The sequence below is a fragment of the Mytilus galloprovincialis genome, chromosome 4 (genome assembly GCF_965363235.1).
Source record: "Mytilus galloprovincialis chromosome 4, xbMytGall1.hap1.1, whole genome shotgun sequence".
Taxonomy (NCBI): domain Eukaryota; kingdom Metazoa; phylum Mollusca; class Bivalvia; order Mytilida; family Mytilidae; genus Mytilus; species Mytilus galloprovincialis.
In genome coordinates this window covers 18,643,290-18,664,827 of record NC_134841.1, presented here as the reverse complement: position 1 = coordinate 18,664,827, position 21,538 = coordinate 18,643,290, and the positions used below count along the sequence as shown (strand labels likewise).

Sequence of the window (21,538 nt, the reverse complement as noted above, 5' to 3'; positions counted from 1 at the left end):
AACAGCAATAATGTTCAGCAAAGTTAGATTTACAAATAAGTCAACATGACCAAAATAGTCAATTGACTCCTTAAGGAGTTATTGCCGTTTATAGTTAATTTTTAGCATTTTTCATAAATTTTTGTAAATTTTTAGAAAATATTTTCCACTGTAATTACTGGGCCAAGTTCATTATAGATAAAGATAATTGTAGCAACAAGAATGTTCAGTAAAGTAAGATCTACAAACACATCACCATCACCAAAACACAATTATATCATGAATTTATCTGTGTCCATTGTTTAATATGCACATAGACCAAGGTGAGCGACACAGGCTCTTGAGAGCCTCTAGTTTATGTCCCTACAATTAAATGACCAATGCATGTAATGTTACCATTTATGTAATTTCTTTGTTTTGAAATAAACACCTTTTTCTAACACCTTTTTTCGTCATACATAAAACAACAAAAATATGTGTGAAAATCGAAGACACCTAAATAGGTCAGTGGAAGTCAAATAAATGCACTATTACCTGTTTACAACTCATGTACACATTAATAAAAGTAATTGCATAAATATTAAGAATTTTTGTGATTTCATATGGATTCTTACGTCAGAAATATTAACACTATCTTCTTATAGAAAATATTCCATTGACAGTTTTTAAAAAAACTATGAGCACTTTTGTTAAAATTTTGTAAACATGATGTTAACAACATTCTGAAGTCTGTTTTGTTTTATCCCGTAATAGGTTGATTTCTGGCTAACTTCTCAGACATTTAAATGTCATTTTCATTAAGTTTTATGAATAATATTTTGATCTTTACTCATACATGTATTTAGAATGGCTTTTAGAAAAATAGTGAAATGCATGGTTATTAAAATTCAATTCTATGGATATAAATGTATGCATCAGGCTGTTTGACTGAAATGTCTTAGCTCTAAATGTTTTCATTTGAAATATTTCTTTGGGAAGTCAAACAAATAACCGGTACACTGTCAGAAGCCATACTGATTTAAAAAAAAGCTTAAAAAAGAAGTGCTCACAGTATTTCTAATTGATCATATAATTCATTGAAAGCATTAAGACGAGCTAAAAGCGGGAGGGGCATATCTTTTTTCTCCTTTGACCACTCTGTAAATCCAAATTATTATGCAGACCATCAGAATAACTTGTCTTTTGCCAAGTTATCTTTATTTTCATGTGACCCACTGCTGTCTAAACAGTTGTACATGTATTGTTCAGGTACAATGATGGTCATTTTATAAAAGTATTTGTTTGATTTTATGTTGATATGGTGTCCTTGATAAACATTACATATTGTTATATATTACAAGAGGTTTTCCTCTAAATTAGGGCTATGGAGTAAGTTTTAATAATACCGGTAATTAAAGTTTCGAGATAACTTTGACTTTTTCGAGAGAGAGAAAAAAGATATGGCTTGATACAACAGAATAAGCAATGGTTTATTTTATATATTTCAGTCATCTTCTGCCTGCATGTCGACTTTAATGAGAGCTAACACTACACTACAGATACAGATGGGTAATCCACAACAAGCTGCTGCTATGTTAGAGGAACTCAGAAAGTAAGATTTACTTCTTCTATTGGCCAGAGACAATGTACTGTGGATTCATTATTACTTATGAGATACCAATTTTCCTGGGTACAATTGAACCACGAATTTAAATCTTAAACGAACTGCAAATTTATATTAAGTTGTATCTACACTTTGGCTGAACCATGAAATCACATATCCACGAAAATGCAAGGTTCCTGCATTCCACAAAATTCGTACCCATGAAAATAAAAGAATCGACAGTAAAGCATGTGGGAACTTTTGGTTAAAAAAGATTAAGAAATATGAGACATCTCTCCATATAGATCCTCAGTGCTAGTCAAATTTTTTCCCTGTTTGTGTACAATCTAACATCCCCAAACATTCATCAAGTTACTCAAAATGGTTCATTTAAGTTATCTACTATTACACAAATAAGTTATGGATTTGATAGTAGTTAAAGTCATATGAAACCTCAAATTAAAAAAAAAATGATGCATATGTTCTTTAAAACTAAATGGATAGTTTTCATTATAAAACTAATGTTATGTACAAATACTTTTTTCTGAAGAAAATTCTTTAATTTGTCCACATTTAGAGGAAGTTTACTTTTTTTAATTGCTTACTTCCAGGAAGCAATTCACCGAGCTATTTTCCATATGCAAGTGACCTTAGCGTGACGCTTCTCGTAAAAATCCAGTGATCGCAATACACATGAATCTGTCATTGAAATAAACTTTTATCTAATTGTACATGTTATACACAAGCTCAATATCCATGCTTCTTTGTTGATTGTTTACTATAAGGTGACAATCGGTAAACTTCGTCTTCAAAAAATGAGAAAATCGTGCACAGAAAACTGAGTTTATGATATATACATGTATTGGTTCAAGAATTGGATGAACATTATTTATCACCTGTCACTTGTTTCATATGACTTTAACTCTATTTCCATAAGGCACCATGAATTCATGTTTACTAGCAGATTTACTATTGGAACACTGCATAAAAGATAAATGTTTGTTGTTTTGTAGATCGAATCCTAAGGACCCACGTATATTGGCAGAGTTGATATCAGCATACTCACAGTTTGATCAAGCAAAAGCACAAAAGTATCCTTTGTTATAACATTTTTTCTCCACTAGATGTGCGTTTCAACAATATATATGTCTCTTCAGTGATGCTCGAGGCAAAAACATTTGAAAGTCCAAATCTAATAATCTTGCTGCTTATTTATTTTGACATCTAGTTTAACTTTGACTTGTTTATGGTATTCTTAACCAAACTGAAAAGATTTTTGCTGTAACGTTATTTTTTAGAAGGAAACATAAAATCAACTTTGTTTTTTTAGTGAGTAAGCCAACTAAAATATGGTGTATTTGAATATTAAATAAAAGGGGGAAGGGGGGACTTTATCGGTTTTAATTGAATGCCTTTTAAAAATTTAGCATTGATTTACCTTAAATGCAAACAGAATAAGTGCTGATTTACCACCAGTGGAGGATATTGTTCAAGGTATTGATGTGGAAACACTTGAGGCCTCATTTAGCTCACTAGGACCAAAATACATCAAGAAAGCTCTGAAATCTGATGCTCAGCCCTCACCTGGACCGTAAGTACTATTTTGTTCATATTGGTGTCAAGGTTTCATTTAGATGGCTAGGCCAAAAATTCAATACAATCTTTAAATTTTAAGACCAGTCATGTTTTAGACCCTTATTATTGTGGTGGACTACAGACTCGGATTTCCACTTTTCCCTCTGTCGTAGATGTAGGTGTTGGGTCTTAATAAATGCCTTGTTTAAATCGCTATGACTTGATAAAAAGAAATGCATGCCTTCAAAAATTCAAGAATTTTATCCAGACTATTGCTTTTTCTAACACTGAGAAAACATTGGACCTTACAAAAGCAAATTGATGTGAAAAACACTTGAATGCATCAACAAACAAACTGTAAAATCATATTTTTTATCATGACAAACAGTTCTGATATAATTATTGATATTTTTACTTAAGAAATTGTATACAGGTTACTTAGATGGAAAAACATCATAAATGTACTGAGATTATATGATAAAATTTTCCTGGCCCACAAAATCTGTAGGAAATTTGACTTCGTTGAGATTAAATGAATTGAACTTTATAAAAACAAGTTGTCTGTCTATTACTAACAATAAAGGTATTATTTGAATTCTTCCATGAAATTTGAACTTTAAAATTTGCAATTTCTTTTTTTATTGTAATGAGACAGTATTTAGTGAAAAACATTTCCCTAACAGCCATGGCCATGTACATTTGATATCATTGAAATGTTACATAAAGTGGTTTTTGTCGAGCCTGCAACTTTTGTTGCAGAAAGCTCGACATAGGGATAGTGATCCGGCGGCGGCGGTGTTAGCTCACTTCTTAAAAGCTTTATATTTTAGAAGGTGGAAGACCTGGATGATTCATACTTTATATATAGATGCTTCATGTTACAAAGTTTCCGTCAGTCACATGTCCAATGTCCTTGACCTCATTTTCATGGTTCAGTGACCACTTGAAAAAAAAGTTCAAATTTTTTGTAATGTTGAATTCTCTCTTATTATAAGTAATAGGATAACTATATTTGATATGTGCGTTCCTTGCAAGGTCCTCATGTCTGTCAGACAGTTTTCACTTGACCTCGACCTCATTTCATGGATCAGTGAACAAGGTTAAGTTTTGGTGGTCAAGTCCATATCTCAGATACTATAAGCAATAGAGCTAGTATATTCAGTGTATGGAAGGACTGTAAGGTGTACATGTCCAACTGGCAGGTGTCATCTGACCTTGACCTCATTTTCATGGTTCAGTGGTTATAGTTAAATTTTTGTGTTTTGGTCTGTTTTTCTCATACCATATGCAATAGGTCTACTATATTTGTTGTATGGAATGATTGTAAGGTGTACATATCTAGCGGGCAGATGTCATGTGACCTTGACCTCATTTTTAGGTTCAGTGGTCAAAGTTAAGTTTTTGAGTTTTGGTCTTTTTATCTAATACTATATGCCATAGGTCAACTATATTTGGTGTATGGAAATATTTTATGATCTTTATGTCAGTTGCGCAGGTTTTATTTGACTGTGACCTCATTTTCACGGTTCATTGCACAGTGTTAAGTTTTTGTGTTTTGGTCTATTTTTCTTAAACTATAAGTAATGGGTCAACTATATATGTTGTATAGAAGCATTGTTAGCTGTACATGTCTGCCTGGCATTGTTCATCTGACCTTGACCTCATTTTCAAGGTTCATTGTTCTTTGTTTAGTTATCTTGGTTAATGTTAAGTTTATGTGACAGTTGTAATAAAGTTTAGCTTTATACTTACGACTATCAACATAATATCAATGATTAGTATAGAAGGCGAGACATTTCAGCGTGTGCACTCTTGTGATGAAACTACATGGAATATTTGGTCCAATATAAGTATAGGTCTAATGATTTTTATTGTAAATTATATTTATTTGACTGTTCAATGTTGAATTGCTTATATGGACCATAATTTGGTATTCGGCCTTTGGTTTCTTTTTGTATTTTTTTTGTACGTTCTAAAACTTTAACTTTTATTCTGTGGGTTGTGTTGGTGTTAGAATAGTATTAATGGAACTAGTGGGTTTTTCGAGAACAACAACTTCTCTCCCCAAAATGCAATATTTTATCACTTTTCTATCACTATCGGAAACGGTCCCAATACCAAATTATGGTCGATATACAAATATTGGTAGATACGATGATAATTTCAACATGTTGCCGTTTTTCTTCCTTGATGTATTTGAATGATCAATAAATGATGGTGAATTTATCAAGCTGATATTGTTGACAGAGAAGTGTGAAAATCAAATTTGTCTAATGGGAAAAATATTCAATGAAGTAGAAAACATTTTTGTTGCCACATTTATATAAAAAAAAAAAAAAGACAGACAAGAAGCCTTTATGAATATAGATATGAAATAGAATAAGTCAGAAACTCCATTAACATAACATTCACAAACATAAATAAGCTTGAAGTATGAGGATTCAAAACTTTTATCAATATCTTTGCATGTACACTTTTAGATTGGCAGAATTTGTTTTGGCGATATTGGTCAATACGCCAAAATAAGCAAAAATTTACACCCTGCATATCGACAGGAAATTGCGATTCAATTTTTTTTCTAGGAGTTACGCCTCTTTGAACTTATTTACTTTAATGTACTACTGCAACAGTTTGTCATCGCAACTCCTCTCAAACCACACAACAGAATTTCACGAAACCTTTTCAGATAATAAGGACATACTATGTAGTTGTGTATATCGACGGGAAATTGCGATTCAATTTCTTTTCTAGGAGTTACGCCCCTTTGAACTTATTTACTTTAATGTACTACTGCAACAGTTTGTCATCGCAACTCCTCTCAAACCACACAACAGAATTTCACGAAACCTTTTCAGATAATAAGGACATACTATGTAGTTGTGCATATCGACGGGAAATTGCGATTCAATTTTTTTTTTAGGAGTTACGCCCCTTTGAACTTATTTACTTTAATGTACTACTGCAACAGTTTGTCATCGCAACTTCTCTCAAACCACACAACAGAATTTCACGAAACCTTTTCAGATCATAAGGACATACTATGTAGTTGTGCATATCGACGGGAAATTGCGATTCAATTTTTTTTTTAGGAGTTACGCCCCTTTGAACTTATTTACTTTAATGTATTACTGCAACAGTTTGTCATCGCAACTTCTCTCAAACCACACAACAGAATTTCACGAAACCTTTTCAGATCATAAGGACATACTATGTAGTTGTGCATATCGACGGGAAATTGCGATTCAATTTTTTTTCTAGGAGTTACGCCCCTTTGAACTTATTTACTTTAATGTACTACTGCAACAGTTTGTCATCGCAACTCCTCTCAAACCAAACCACATAATTTCATGAAACTTTGTAGATAATAAGGACATACTATGTAGATGTGCATATCAACAGGAAATTACGGTTCAATTTTTTTTCTAGGAGTTATGCCCCTTTGAACTTATTTGCTTCAATGTACTTCTGCAACAGTTTGTCATCTCAACTCCTCTGAAAACACACAACAGAATTTCATGAAATTTTGTAGATAATAGGACATACTATGTATATTGACAGGAAATTATTATTCAATATTTTTTTTGATACAATTTTATTTTCTTATACTTATTTAATTTCTCCAATGACAATGTGGGGACGTGGGGTATGTGAGCGTGCTCAATAAGGTTCTTTAATTTTTACTTTAATGGATACAGGTCTCATTGACAATCATACCATATCTCCAAATTTTATAGTTAATACCTTCAGAAAAAAAATTAATTACATAAAATGGTTATGCTCATATCTTATTAATCATATTTGATACAAACCAGTAATTTTCATTTAGGAAAACCGTAATTTGAAAAATACAAACTAATTCTAATCGTAAAGAATATTTATTATTGGTAAGGGCCTTTAGTATTGTAATTGATTTGTATTAGCATGATCTACATTGGCTTTTATTGTAGAACGAATGAGTCTTTAACAGTGATGAATTAAAAGCCTGACAAATGGATGTATTATAGATAATGGTGTGTCAAATAGTGATAGCCTGACTCTAATGAATAAATAATGAGTATTGACCATGTACTATTACTACAAACCATTGATAAAACTTGTCTATTGATTTGTTTGTTTTTTACGATGTTGTCTCACCTGAAATCAGGGAGTGGAAATGGTATAATGAATCTAGAAGTCATATTACACTATCCTTTTCACTATTCTTATATATATAATATCTGTTTGTTAGAGGCGGTAGATTATCATACTTGAAATATTAGTAGATTGTTCAACCTGTAAATCAAATGTTAACAAAAAAAACTAATTGACATATAGATTGATCTAAATCTCCCTTTCCTCTGGCTTATACAACTGAATCTGACCTTTAATTATATTACAAGGTTAATATTATAGTTCAATATTGGTTTCTGTTCATTATATCTAACCTTAAACTTTTGAAATTATATAGGTTTCATAGTGATATCAACTCGAGTTATTTGATTATAATATAATAGTGTTGTCAACGGTTAACCGGTTAACCGGTTAATCGGTCAAACGACCGAATACCGAATACCAAAAACGCTAACCGGTTAACCGGACTTTTTTCAATTTCGATAGATTTGATATAAATTTGGGTTGAAAATCAAATCATTAAATAGTTGTTTTATTTAAAAATTGTCGTTGTGGTAATTAGTTTGACGGATCAAGGAGGTTATATTAGAAGGAGAGTGAACACTCTGCTTGATACAAAATTAACATCCCCAGGATAGCAGTTCGATCAGAGAAAAATGATAAAAATATAAAGAAACCGACATGTTTATCACCCACTTGACATGGCCCTCTGATGTACCGGGCTGTTACCACGATCAGTTCGGGCTAATAGATAATTCGCATATGTCACGTGGTTGTTATCAGTGAGTGGGTCATTAGAGTTCAGGTGTATTTTTGGTAACAATGCAGTGTATAGGTGTTTATGATATGGAAAAAGATTGGATGCGCAATTTCAAAATTAATCGTCTGTCTACCGTGAAAAAAGATAAAGAAATGACAAAGTTATGAGGGTTTAAAGGAAAGTTAGTGTGCGATTTTTATTCAACACTACATTACTTTAAACAAAGATTTTCGCTTCACCTGTCAATTCCTGTTGATGATAATTGGCAGGTAATAATTATAGAAAATATACGAATATGCAAAGTACTTTAGTAACGGTGACCGGTAACGACCGGAAAGAATATTTGCAATTGAAGCATAGAGAAATTTATCGGGAACAACGTAAAGTGCTTTCTGTTGGTATTAACATTGACGGCAATGAGACAGATATTCATTTCATTTCTATTGGTTAGAAGTTAACTTTTAAGTTAACATAAAATTTTAATTTTTAATTACTTAATAAAAAATATCACAAAAAATCGTATTAATATGTCAATAATTATATTTCCGGTCAATTTATGACACCTCGGGTGTTTCCGTTCTTACTCGGGTATGTAATTAGGACAAAATCTCCCTCTGTGACAGAGTCGATCTCAAGTAATTAACAACCACTTACAGAAAAGTCGGTAACATTGTATGTGTAATTATCGTCTTTCGTCCTCTCTCCTTCTAATATAACCTCCTTGGACGGATCAATTGTCCAGTATATTGATTGCTATTGTTAATCCTAAAAACATAAAATTAATTAGAGTTCGGGGCAGGATCTTTAAGAATCATAATTAGTAAACATGTTTTTTTAACAGTAACTTTAATCAGTAATGAGATTTAATTTTACTAATTATTTATTATTTCGTTTTCGATTCTAATATTATGTAAACCTACATTTAAATGTGCAATCTCCGTAGTGCAAGGGTTAGTATTACTTTAAATTAAAAAATTGTGAAATGCAAACCAATGTGAATGTACTCAATGTATACGTGAAAGTACGAGTAACATGCTTAAAGAAAAAAGCAAACACAGTGAAGAAACAGGTCGTACAGCATGTACAATGACCTTTAGTTGTTAATTTCTGTGTCATTTTGGTCTCTTGTGAAGAATTGTCTCATTGGCAATCATACCACATCTTCTTTTTTATAATTAATCATTTCAAATTGAAACACACTCTATTATTTTTGGAGACAACAAGAGAAAAGGAAAAAATAATCGGTTTCAGACATATGACATATTCAATTCTACGAGATTAAGATTTTTTTTTGGATTTTTTAATCTGAAGTTGGTACAAACGCTATAGTTGATACGGTGTATTTGATTATTAAAAGTCAAACTTCGCCAGGAATCCTCACAGACAAGCCTTATAATGCTAAAGGAAAAACTTCAATTCTAAAAGAGTATTTATGACTTGTTGTCAAAATGACACTCATACCACAACTTATATCTATGTGAAGGGTTCTATTGATAAGGCTTTCAAACACCAACTTAAATTACCAGTTAATCGGTCGAACGATTATCCGAGTAACCGGTTAGGCAAAAGTGTACGATTTGACAACACTATAATATAATAAAAAAAGGGACTTTGGCAGGTTTGTTTTTACAATCAATTGAAAAAACAACAGTTGATCTGAAATGATTTCCAATTCTAATGAGTTGTTGAACCTATAATCCTCTCTTCTGGTAACTTCTCTTTTTAAAAAAAAGAAAATATTGCATTTCTTTAACCTGCAGATATGATACCATACTGTTTTACCCTCTAATATCAGCCACTGACATTCATAATAGAATTCATACAGCAATCATATACAGTACTGGAAGATGTAAAACCTGTAAGAAAATCTTACAGAAATTATATTCAGTAAGAATTAAAAGGAAATTTTCAACATACATCAGGAAATTGATGTTCATAGTCAAAAGTTTTAATATGCAAAATATATTCTGTGCATTTGTTTTTACATCTATTATTTGGAGACGTTGTCTGTTGTGCTTTCCAATAGTTTTTATCACACCTGTTTCCCATTTCATGTAATACACAGTATTATGCATTACATATCCCTGACTGTAAAGAGAGATCTGAACTTTACAATGGTGTATATAGGTTTCATAATGATATCAACTGTGGAGTTATGTGATTCTAATACAGTGTGTAATAAAAAAAAAAGGTGACTTTAGCAGGTTTATTTTATATAATCAAATGAAATAACAAAGTGTACATCAAATGAAATAACAAAAGTGTATATCAAATGATTGAGTTGTTAAACCTATAATCTTCTCTTATGGTATACTTTCTCTTTTTGTAAAAAAAGAAAAGATTGCATTTTTTAACCTGCTGATATGACACCATGCTGTTTTACCCTCTAATATCATCCACTGACATTCATAGTAGAATTCATACAGCAATCATATACAGTACTGGAAGATATGAAACCTGTAAGAAAATTTTAAAGAAATTATATTCTGAAAGAATTAAGAGGAAATTTTCGGTATACACCAGGAAATTGATGTTCATCCCATGTAAGTTTCAAAGGCTGCTATCTATAATTTTAACATGTGAAAAATGTTCTTTCCATTTGTATTTACATCTCCTATTTGGCAATGTTGTCTGTTGTGCTGACTATTATTTTTGGTCACTCCTGTTTCCCATTTTATGTATTATACATTAGATATCCTTGACTGTAAAGAGAGAGATCCGAACTTTTCATTGGTGGACCTTTGGCATGTTTGATTCTCGAAATTCTTCTAAATTATGTAGCATATAAGCCTACTATCAGGATTCTGTACATGTAACTAAGATTCTTTGTAAAACATGTCTGAATAATACCTGATATCAGTGATATGTGATAGTTTTAAAGACTCTCACAGCATGAACAGTGAATGTAGGCAGCCTTCTCAGTTTACTCTGTAAGCTACTTTGTGCTCTGGATTATGTGTTCATTACAATCTCAGGGTTTCTTACATCTTTTTTACAAGGTATCTTTTATGTAAAAATGAAGCAATAAATAATGATTTATAACATTTTGAACAACAATTAAAAGATTCAAAGTTCTTCTTTTACAGAGTTCTTCTTTTCCATTAAAGAAGGTATCAAAACAAATGAGAAAATTTATTCCAATAAACCAATAAAAAAAAGACAAGACCACATCATGGTCAAAAGTATAAAGATGAAAAGACAACTGTCAATAAAAAGAACACTACAATTAAACTGCAATTTAATAAAAAAAAAAAAAATAAAAAAGGGATGATCTCATGTGCTCCAGAAAAGTCAGAATTTCCTGTTTAAGTAGTGATATCAATCCTGTTCCTCATAACATGCAATCTAAGAGAAATTTACTCAATATGCAGGTACTGCTGAAATATTGCTAAAATGGGAAAATTGAAGTCTTTTTTTCTTTTTCTATTTTCACAACATCAAAAAGATCAATTGTAGTTCCACCATTGAAATGAAGATAACATGATTGATCTTTGTGTGCACCAAATATTTGTTATTGCTCAACACCTAGTGAAATTGTCCATATAACAAAAACAAAATAATGTATTTTCCTTTGCTCCTTAGGAACTATGAAGGCCTGTAGTTCCGTTCTTCTTATAGTCAAGATATTAATGTTATCAGTGTACCTTGTTGTTAAGGCTGTAGCAGTGAGGTCATTGTTAGCCTAAAAAGAAGAGGTCTTTCAGACTAATACTTACCATTCACTTTTAAGTACAGAATTGTAGGCAAGGGTGATAAGTAAAATTTCCTAAAGAAAGTAACAAAACATATTGGCATAATAATTTTATTTTATTTTTATAAACAAGAATTGCTTTAAAAATCAATTCTCTGGATTTTGCAATTAAAAATCTAACCATAGGGAAAATACAGTATTTTTGTGCCTGGCCCAAGTCAGGAACTCTGGCCTTTGTTAGTCTTGTAAGTCTTTTTTTATTTTGGTGTGTTTATATGTTTCTCAGTTTAATTTGACATCAATTTCCACTTGTATTAGGAAAGAGATTATAATTAATGTAAGACAGGCACCTTAAAGTCAGTATGAGTTTTAGTATTATGGATTGTTCATGGTCATTCAGTTTTGTAAAAAAAAATTTACTTTGAGTAAATTTCTCCTAGCAAGTCAGTTTTGGATAATATTAATGCTGACAGCAGCATATTAAATCCTGTAATAAGTTTGTACACTACATTTAATTTAACAGTTCACATGAAGGCTATGGTATTATTTTACTGTAAACCCAGTATTGATTATTGGTTCTTATTGTCAAATAATATCTTTGAAAATATTCTAAATATCCTGTTGAACGAGACAAGTTTATTAATTTTTAAAATAATTTCAATGAAAATTTTTTTGGAACAACGAGTGAATAAATAAATAATGAACTTTTGTACTTTGTGAATAATTAAATAAAAAGGTATGATTCAGCTGGGAGCCTGTACAGATGTTGGATAAGTGACAGATTTACACCTGTATCGTAGGAGTGACTTACTTACCTGGCTATTGATTGTAATTAGTTATCGTTTTGGTGCTGTAATCAGTATGATCAGTCTTATTTTTGGGGTCTGTAATCAGATTGTCAGCTTCCTTGCAGATTTTCTAAAGATTATAGATTCTTAGGTGTGGTTGTGATTTGATTTTTAAAATAGAAGAAGTAAAAAACCTCACTTAATATTGTATGTCTAGATCAGTGAAATACCAAATAGAACACAGATTACTTCATTGATTGGTGGTTGCTTTCAGCCACATCATCACAAAAAGGCTATATCAAGGTGATTTAATACACAGAGAAACATACAACAGATATCATTCTATATAAGATCTAAACTTAAAATCAATCATTATCTTAGCATAAAGCTGTTAATTTCTGTGGAGAGTTGTCTCATTGGCAATCATACCAAATCTACTTCTTTTTATATCTAAACTTTTAGTAAAGAGAGAAATTGAACATAGCCACAACAAAAAAGATTTTAAATAATTCTGCGTCAAAGAATATTTGGAGGTACTGAAAGCAAAAATAAAGTATATTAAGTCTGCTGAAATGAAACTCCCTGCAGCAGCATGTTCAGTTCAGAAAAAAACATGACCTTTAACAATGACTAACGTTAACATTGGAGTGTACATAATTTTAATACACCTTTAAAGGTAACCAATGCATGTCATTTTACATCTGTTTACATGCAAATCCATGTAAATATTAAAACCCATGTACATAATATTTTCCTTGTTTCATACTGCTGTTAAATTTGAGAAAATATATGTATTCTTGTAGTTTTTATCACAAGCACTTGTCTCAGAATTTTATTTTCCTAAATACTTTAATATAACTGTTATATTAAGGTATATAGGTGAAAAAATCTGAGACATTGCCTGTTGTTTTTGTTGATGATTGTGTGGGAGGAAGCTGGGTATGTGGAACTTCATCAAAAATGTGCTGAATAATGTTTGAGGAGTTAATTTACTGCATTTAGCTCATTACGGTAGATTTTTTATTCCATGTGTCATTACATGACTATTTCACTGGCTTAAAACCATCCCTTTTCTGAAATCTTGTCAGTTTAGATGCCAGGTAAACAATACAAGGTCATTTGAGTTTCCAGTTTCAATATTTTTTTCTAAAGGATGTAAATTTATTAATTTACTGTCACATAAGTTTGCTAGTGGGCAGATGTCAGAAAAGATAAGGCGTATTAATGGCACAGCTGCTTATTTTTATTTCTTTCTGTACTTGATTCACATTTGCAATTAAGATTGAATGCTTCCAAGTACACAAAATGAATAATTTCAAAAAATGACATTGTTTATTCCATGCCGACTGACAAAACTTATAGAATTACCAGTACACCAAAAAAAAAGAAATAACAAGAGTTATCAAATTTAGCATATGTTTGGACTGATGCTTGTAAAAGGTGCATGCATTTATCAAGTATGTAGCTCCATAAATAGGGCCCTGGCCTTTGCTTAATCTACCTCTGGCATATGGGTTCAATAATATCATTTGGTAAGGCACAAATTATGTCATGTATTGTAAAATGTATTTCTCTTTACTCCTAACAATACAAGACCATATAAGGAAAACATTATGCAATAAAAATCATCAAAGCATCCATAGTAGAAGATAACAATTTATTAAATTAAGGTGTTTTATTTACCTTTCCAGTCAACCATTTGAAATTGTAATATATCAATATTTGGATGACAGTACATTAAAAACTGGGATGTGTTGCAACAAAACAAATAAAAAGATGCAATATACAGCTATCTGTTTGAAAAAAAGGAAGGAATTCTCACCTACCTTGGTGATATTCTTAGACTTGCTACATGTCCTTTACTAATTTTCTTTTGTACAATTTTACCCCTTTAATAATTTTACTGCTTTAATATAGAGATTTCAATTATACAGACATCTGCAGACAGTATAATGGCCGTTTTCAAAAAAACATAAGAATTAGTAAGAAAGAAATATAAGATAGGAAATTGTAGCAAGTCTATGATATTCCAAGCACAAGAACATAGAGTGATATTAATTTTATGTACCGGTAGTTTTTTCGTTAAATTATGCCAGCAAAAACTTGAATAGAGGTTGATGCATCTCCGTTTGTCAGATTGACAAACCCAGCAATCTCTTGCCCGTGTGGAATACAGATTGATCTTTTAGCCATTCTTTGATAAGGGTATTAGGAAGATTAACTGTGCTGACAAAGCTAACCAAATATTGATTCTGTCGCCCACGCTCTCTGGTTTAGAGATAATTAAATCTCCAGCAGTAATTAGTTCTTATGGGTTTGTCACCAACTGCTGTTCCTTTACAGTTATCATCCTTTGGCTTATCTGAGGTGATAACGGGAGAAGTTTTGCATATTAATGAGTGTTAATGATTTTAAGAGGAAAAGTGGCTTTCATTTGGAAATCTTGACAAAATCTATCGGCTTTTTGGGTTTTTTCGATATAAAACAGAATGGCTTCATTATTTAAATGTGAACAATTTATGCCAGTAAAAAAGTTTGTTCTTCATTTGATTTTTATAAATTATTTTTTGTTGTTTTAATTATTTGCCTAATTTTAAAGAAAATTGTTTAATACTAGACTTAAGTAAAAAAAATATAATCATCAACAAATATTATCTGATGAACAAACATTAGTTAACAAACTGACGTAATAGAGGGAAAGTTCATTCAACTCTTACCACTATTTGTTTTTGTGAAATTTTCTGAAGCATGAAAAAACAACAAAAAAACCTGTACAAATATAACTGTTATATTGATGAATAACATATAAAGTTTTAAAATAGAGAAAGAAAATTAATTATCAAAAGGTAATAAGATAGACAAGAAGACATCGTTTGACCACAAAATATGAATCGTCCTAAAACCCTTATAAAACTATCTCATAACTAAATATATCTCTAATTAAGTCTCATGACTACTTTTGATCATATTTGTCCCACTATCTACTAAATATCTTATAGATATAGGAAGATGTGGTATGAGTGCTAATGAGACAACTCTCCATCCAAGTCACAATTTATAAAAGTTAACCATTAGAAGTCAAGGTACAGTCTTGAACACAGTGCTTTGGCTCACACCAAAAACAACAAGCTATAAAGGGCTCCCAAAAAAATACTAATGTAAAACCATTCAAACAGGAAAACCAATGGTCTAACCTATATAAAAAAACGAGAAAAACTTATTAACCATATAAACAAACGACAACTACTGAACATCAGATTCCTGACTAAGGACAGGTGCAAACAATTGCAGCGTGGTTTAAAGTTTTAATAGTACCAAACCTTCTCCCTCATCTGAAACAATAGTGTAACATGACAACATACAAATATCTCATGACTACACTTGCTCATATTTGTCCTACTATCTACTAAATATCTTATGGCTACTTTTGAGTCTATGTGTCTGTTTTCTCTGAATATAAATTTCATGGCTCATTTTGATTATAAGTTACAATTAAAAATGAATTATTCAACAGAATATGTTAACAATATTGTATTTTACTTAAATGACATTAACATAGTATACATGTTTAACAGCATAAACTGTTCGTAATGTAAAGAAATATATATACAACACTTTCACTTACTACCGGTATTTGAAAATATTCATCAATTAGGCCGTTTGTATTCTCTTTCAATTATTTCACATCATCTTTCATGTCAAGACCTTTTATAGCCTACTATGAGGTATTGGTTTTCTCATTGTTTAAGGCTGTACAGTTACCTATCATTGCTTAAATCCACTTCATGTGGAATTCTGATCAATATTTGCCTCATTTGCAATCATACATCTTCTTATTTTTATAATGGAGATTTAGCAAAACCCAGACAAATCTCTAAAATATATGTCCTAAGTGTATTCTTTTTTCCGTGGAAAAGAAAAAAAAATCTTCTCAATTTTCATAATTCCTATCAAACATTTATAGCAATATGATCTTTCCCAATTTTGAATTTCTGTCATATGATAGGACATTGCAATCATTGAACTAAAAAGAGGTATATTTTTTTCCCTCTGATTAGATGATTGTAAGATAAATAAATGATATTGTAGGATGAAACATAAGATTTGCAATAGGAAGATGAGAATTTCATATGCTATAAAAAATCGCTATAAGACCCTTTTATCTGTTTAAACTTTCACACAAATTGAAAATTATCTCGGTACTTTCAATGCAAAGATAATTTTGTCATGAATTATTATATTTTGTTCCTACTGAAAATCTGATTTTGTTCAATGTTTTCCAATTTGTTTATCCCACTTACATACAATGTAAAACTTAAAAGATTAGAAGATAGACAGATTATAATGTTTTATAAAATATAGCAAAGTATTATGACATAAAATGTTACACATAAATATTTCTACTTGCAGAGCTGGTGATATGATCGTCCAGAAATCAAAGAGTAAGAAGAAAAAGAAAGGTAAAATTAATGGAGAATTTTCAGTTTTATTCATTATGTATACACATTCACACAATAAAATAAAATGATTGGAAACAAACAGTATATTCCATGTGTTTTCCAGTATTTTTAAATGTTTCTAGCAAGCTTTGGTGGCGGATTAATTTTTTTTCACTTTACACTTACTGGCCCTTGTGCACTTGTTTCATCAAATAAAATAAAACAATAAAAATTTAATGATCATGACTGAAAGAAATTTCCATAAAATAAAATGTTATACATCAAAATACACATTATGTTCTCCTTGTTCATAGATTATGGTAGATCCAAGGTCTTAACTAATTTTTGATTGCAAATAGCTGCAAATGGTTGGTCCAAATTTTTATTAAGTTTAAACTAGAAAATTGTATGCAGAAATTGAATTTATTTGTTTTGCTTTTCCTTTAAATGGGAAAACAATTATAGTATCTTTTGGTAACACCTTTTGTAACATTTATATAAAATAAAAATGATTTCATAATTTCAAAATTAGAAAACTTTGTTTATCAGGGAAGAGACCCAAGAAAATGCATCTTAAAAGGAATGTACACTAAATTATCCTATTTTGTTATGGAGCAATACATACTTTTTATTTTCTGAATGGGCATTATAAAACTTATTTAATTTAAAATTCTATCATTTAATTTTCTTACTTTCATACAAAAGTGCCTTTTTTCCATGTACACTTATGTATAAATTTAAAATTTTGCACATGTAGCTTGTAAAAACCTCTGTGTGCCCATACTTCTTATAATATTTTTGAAGTATGATTGAAAGTATATTTTGTCAGTATTTAACAGGTTGTTGGTATAGAACAAAGCAAAAGGGGGGTCATATTTATATCTGATATACATGTTCTTTGCATGATTTGCTTGTTGTAATTACCACTGGACATAAAGCATCAATTCAATATCATCATACAACCATGAACGTACAAGTTCAATAAGATACTTCCATGCTGTAACTGTTCCAACATGGAAAGTGTCAAGAAAAGATAGGTGCTAAGACAAATGGCACAAATGTGTTGCTGTCTCAAAAAAGAAAATCATTATAGTATATAAAAATCTTAAAATTTTATGTTTTTATATTTTATTCCATTATAGGAAAACTTCCCAAGAATCTTGATGCTGAGATTGACCCAGAGAGGTGGTTACCAAGAAGAGAAAGATCATATTACAGAGGGAAAAAGAAGGATAAGAGGAGAGATATAGGTAAACAATTTAAACTTATATTTATCACTATTTCTTTCTGTGTTTCATCTCTGGAGTGTTTTACACAATCATACAGTTGGTAGGGTACATTTATGTAAATCTGTTGGTTTTTTTTACAAAGTTGTAATAGTTACGAAAGCTGATAGCCCTACATTTTCTGATGACATATGTGTGTGTAGCTTTTGAAGTGATGTGACTGCTGCAATTATTACATCACATAGAAATGATTGGTTTTATCAGGAAGTATAAGGAAGTCGGTTAAATCTACAAATTCATGAAATATATCTTTTATGAGTTGGCTAATCAACTATTCTGCATTGATTTATAACTTTCCAAACCAATTGCTTGGTTTTACCAAGGAGTTTATATGTGAAGGAGAGAGAACAGGATCCCCAGGATAGCAGTTCGATCAGAGAAAAATAATAAAATTATAAAGAAACCAACATGTTTATCACCCACTTGACATGGCCCTCTGATGTACCGGGCTGTTACCCCAAGCAGGTCGGGCTATTAGATTAATTGCATATGTCACGTGATTGTTATCAGTGACTGGGTCATTAAAGTCAGGTGTATTTTTGGTAACAATGCAGTGTATATGTGTTTTTGATATGGAAAAAGATCGGATGCGCAATTTCAAAATCAATCATCTGTCTACCGTAAAAAAAGATAAAGAAATGACAAAGTTATGAGGGTTCAAAGGAAAGTTAGTGTGCAATTTTTAATCAATACTACATTACTTTAAACAAAGATTTTCGCTTCACCTTTCAATTTCTGTTGATGAGAACTGGCAGGTAATAATCATAGAAAATATACGAATATGCAAAGTACTTTAGTTACAGTGACCAGTAACGACCGGAAGGAATATTTGCAATTAAAACATAGAGAAATTTATCGGGAACAACGTAAAAGTGCTTTCTGTTGATATTACCTTGACGGCAATGAGACAGATATTCGTTTCATTTCTATAAGTAATAAGTTTACTTTTAACATAAAATTTAAATTTTTAATTACTTAATAAAAGATTTCACAAAAAATCTTATTATCATGTCAATAATCGTATATCCGGTCAGTTTATGACACCTCAGGTGTTTCCGTTCTTACTCGGGTATGTAATTAGGACAAAATCTCCCTCTGTGACAGAGCAGATCTCAACAAATTAACAACACCCACTTACAGAAAAGTCGATAACATTTTATGTGTAATTATCGTCTTTCGTCCTCTCTCCTTCTCATATGACCTCCTTGGTTTACTTAACTGCCAGTCGTTTTTTGTTTGCATGCATGATGATAATAAATATCAGTTCAAATTGTTCAGACTTTTAGATACAGTCAGTCGCACATGAAGATAGAGGTTCAATACTTGAATATTAAATATGAAAGTAGTCAAACTTGATCTTCACAGAATAAGACATGTTGAATATAAGATATTGTTTCAGTACATTTGATTACTGATAATTATTATTACAGGCAAAGGAACACAAGGAGCATCAGGTCCTGCTGGTGACATGTAAGTATAACATGTGACTATCACTCATTGTAAAAAATCATTAAATTGAATATTTTTTTTTAAAGATATTGATATGCCTCAGTGCCTTCAACAGTTTTTTAAATACTTTTTTTGTTTCTTAAATGAACAAATTGATGTTAAGTGCAAATTCTTTCTGAGAGAATTTTTTTTAATTCATCAGACTAACTGTCTGATGAATGCATTAGTTATTCCAGACACACAATTTGTAAATGTGCTTTTTGTTTGGCACACACATGCTTTTATAATGTAGGTGTTATTGCTGTAATCTATCCACTTTACAATCATTTCAAACATGATTCTTCATCCTTGAAAAATAACAGCAGCACATGTACACATTTAAGATGACATCAACATACAAATTCAGGATTTTCTGTAGATTCATTAATTTTTTGTGGGAACCAATTTTATATGATTAACACAACCTTGGATGTTCCTGGATGTTTAATTATGTTATTTGGCCAAGGTCTGCATGCAAGCCTATAAAACTTGTTATTTGTTGGTGGTTCACCTGTACCCATGAAATTCACAAAAATTGGTATCCAATGAATACCGGTAATGATGAATCCATGGTATACCTGTTATGGTTTAATTTATTCAATCTTAACTTATTTACATGTATGCTAAACTTTTGTTAACTTTACAGAGATAACAGTAAGCTTACCACTGGTGGAGGATCAGGAAGTGAAGCAAGTTCACCCCGTCCAGGTCAGCCAACCTCCCCTCCTGGTTCTGGCCAGCCCACTGCACAGGGACCAAGGCAACAAAAACCTGCACAGGCAAACAAGAAAAAGAAGAAGAAGGGTGGTGGTGGAAAGTGGTAGTGGAGTACATGCTATTACAGGAAAAAAAGGATAAATGAACAGCAACGTTAAATATTTGACATTTGTTAAACTTCTGACATATTTTAAAAAGAGAATTATGTGTTGTATTGTATCAGTTTAAACATCAAATAAATTATTGGTCAGGTTTTAGTTATTAAGATTGTGTGTTTTTGCTGAATCAGTCAATTTCACAACCCACAGAACAACTGTCACAGATTTCAGTCATTTGTTTTCAACATTATTTTCCATTCCTCAGGATAGTAGATTTTGTTTGCTTCAAATTCAATGATATACGTTATCAAAGGTCTGGTGTATTTCAATATTACTTTTAATTTATGGTCCTTGCTCGTCTTGAAAAAAAAATTCTGTTGAATGAACTTAAAATTGTAATTGCCAGTTTTCCTTATAGTGACTTGTCTGTTCGTCAATCCGCTCTATATCTAGAAAACCATTATATTTCCTCCTTTATACTTGACTTATATATTATCCAACACCAAAGGGTGTGTCATAATGTTTTTACAACTTCTTATGTCAAAGGTCAAGGTCAAAAAAATTGGTTTCAGTTGACAACACCATGTCCTATAGGCTATGGTGATGATTGTGTTGCTCTATATCTTGAGAACCGTTATGATTTCAGAGTTTCTGCTTGACATGTATATCAAAAAACATCAGATGGTGTGTAATAATGTATGTACAACCTCCTAGGCCAAATAGTAAAGATACAAAATTTTTACAGAGTTGGTCATAGAGAGGGCTCCAATTTCAATGATGTCTCGTATTTGGTAAACAATGATACCAAAAAAGAAAATTCCTTTACGTCCAGTGTATTCACTCACATAAGGACTATGCAAGTTTTTTAAATAGATAAACTCAAAAACAAATAATTTACACCACCAAAGGAGCATTAAGTGTTTGTTTATACCATACTTGTGATGCAGTGAATAAGCTTATATGCTCTCTTTTTTGTTCGCTGAACAAGAGAAGAATACTGCAGTACTTCATTTGGTGTTTGGTTG

General features: G+C 31.1%; 1 protein-coding gene across 1 annotated transcript in view; it reads left to right on the top strand.

Moving 5' to 3' along the window:
- LOC143071535 (signal recognition particle subunit SRP72-like) overlaps positions 1-20,680 on the top strand; it is a 47,178-nt gene extending 26,498 nt beyond the window's left edge. The window contains exons 14-20 of the mRNA XM_076245903.1: positions 1,467-1,570; positions 2,575-2,652; positions 3,015-3,152; positions 16,896-16,945; positions 18,067-18,174; positions 19,641-19,680; positions 20,345-20,680. Coding sequence (XP_076102018.1) covers positions 1,467-1,570; positions 2,575-2,652; positions 3,015-3,152; positions 16,896-16,945; positions 18,067-18,174; positions 19,641-19,680; positions 20,345-20,522 — 696 coding nt within the window. The 3' untranslated portion in view covers positions 20,523-20,680. The remainder of the gene's footprint in view (positions 1-1,466; positions 1,571-2,574; positions 2,653-3,014; positions 3,153-16,895; positions 16,946-18,066; positions 18,175-19,640; positions 19,681-20,344) is intronic.
- Positions 20,681-21,538: the final 858 nt, after the last annotated feature.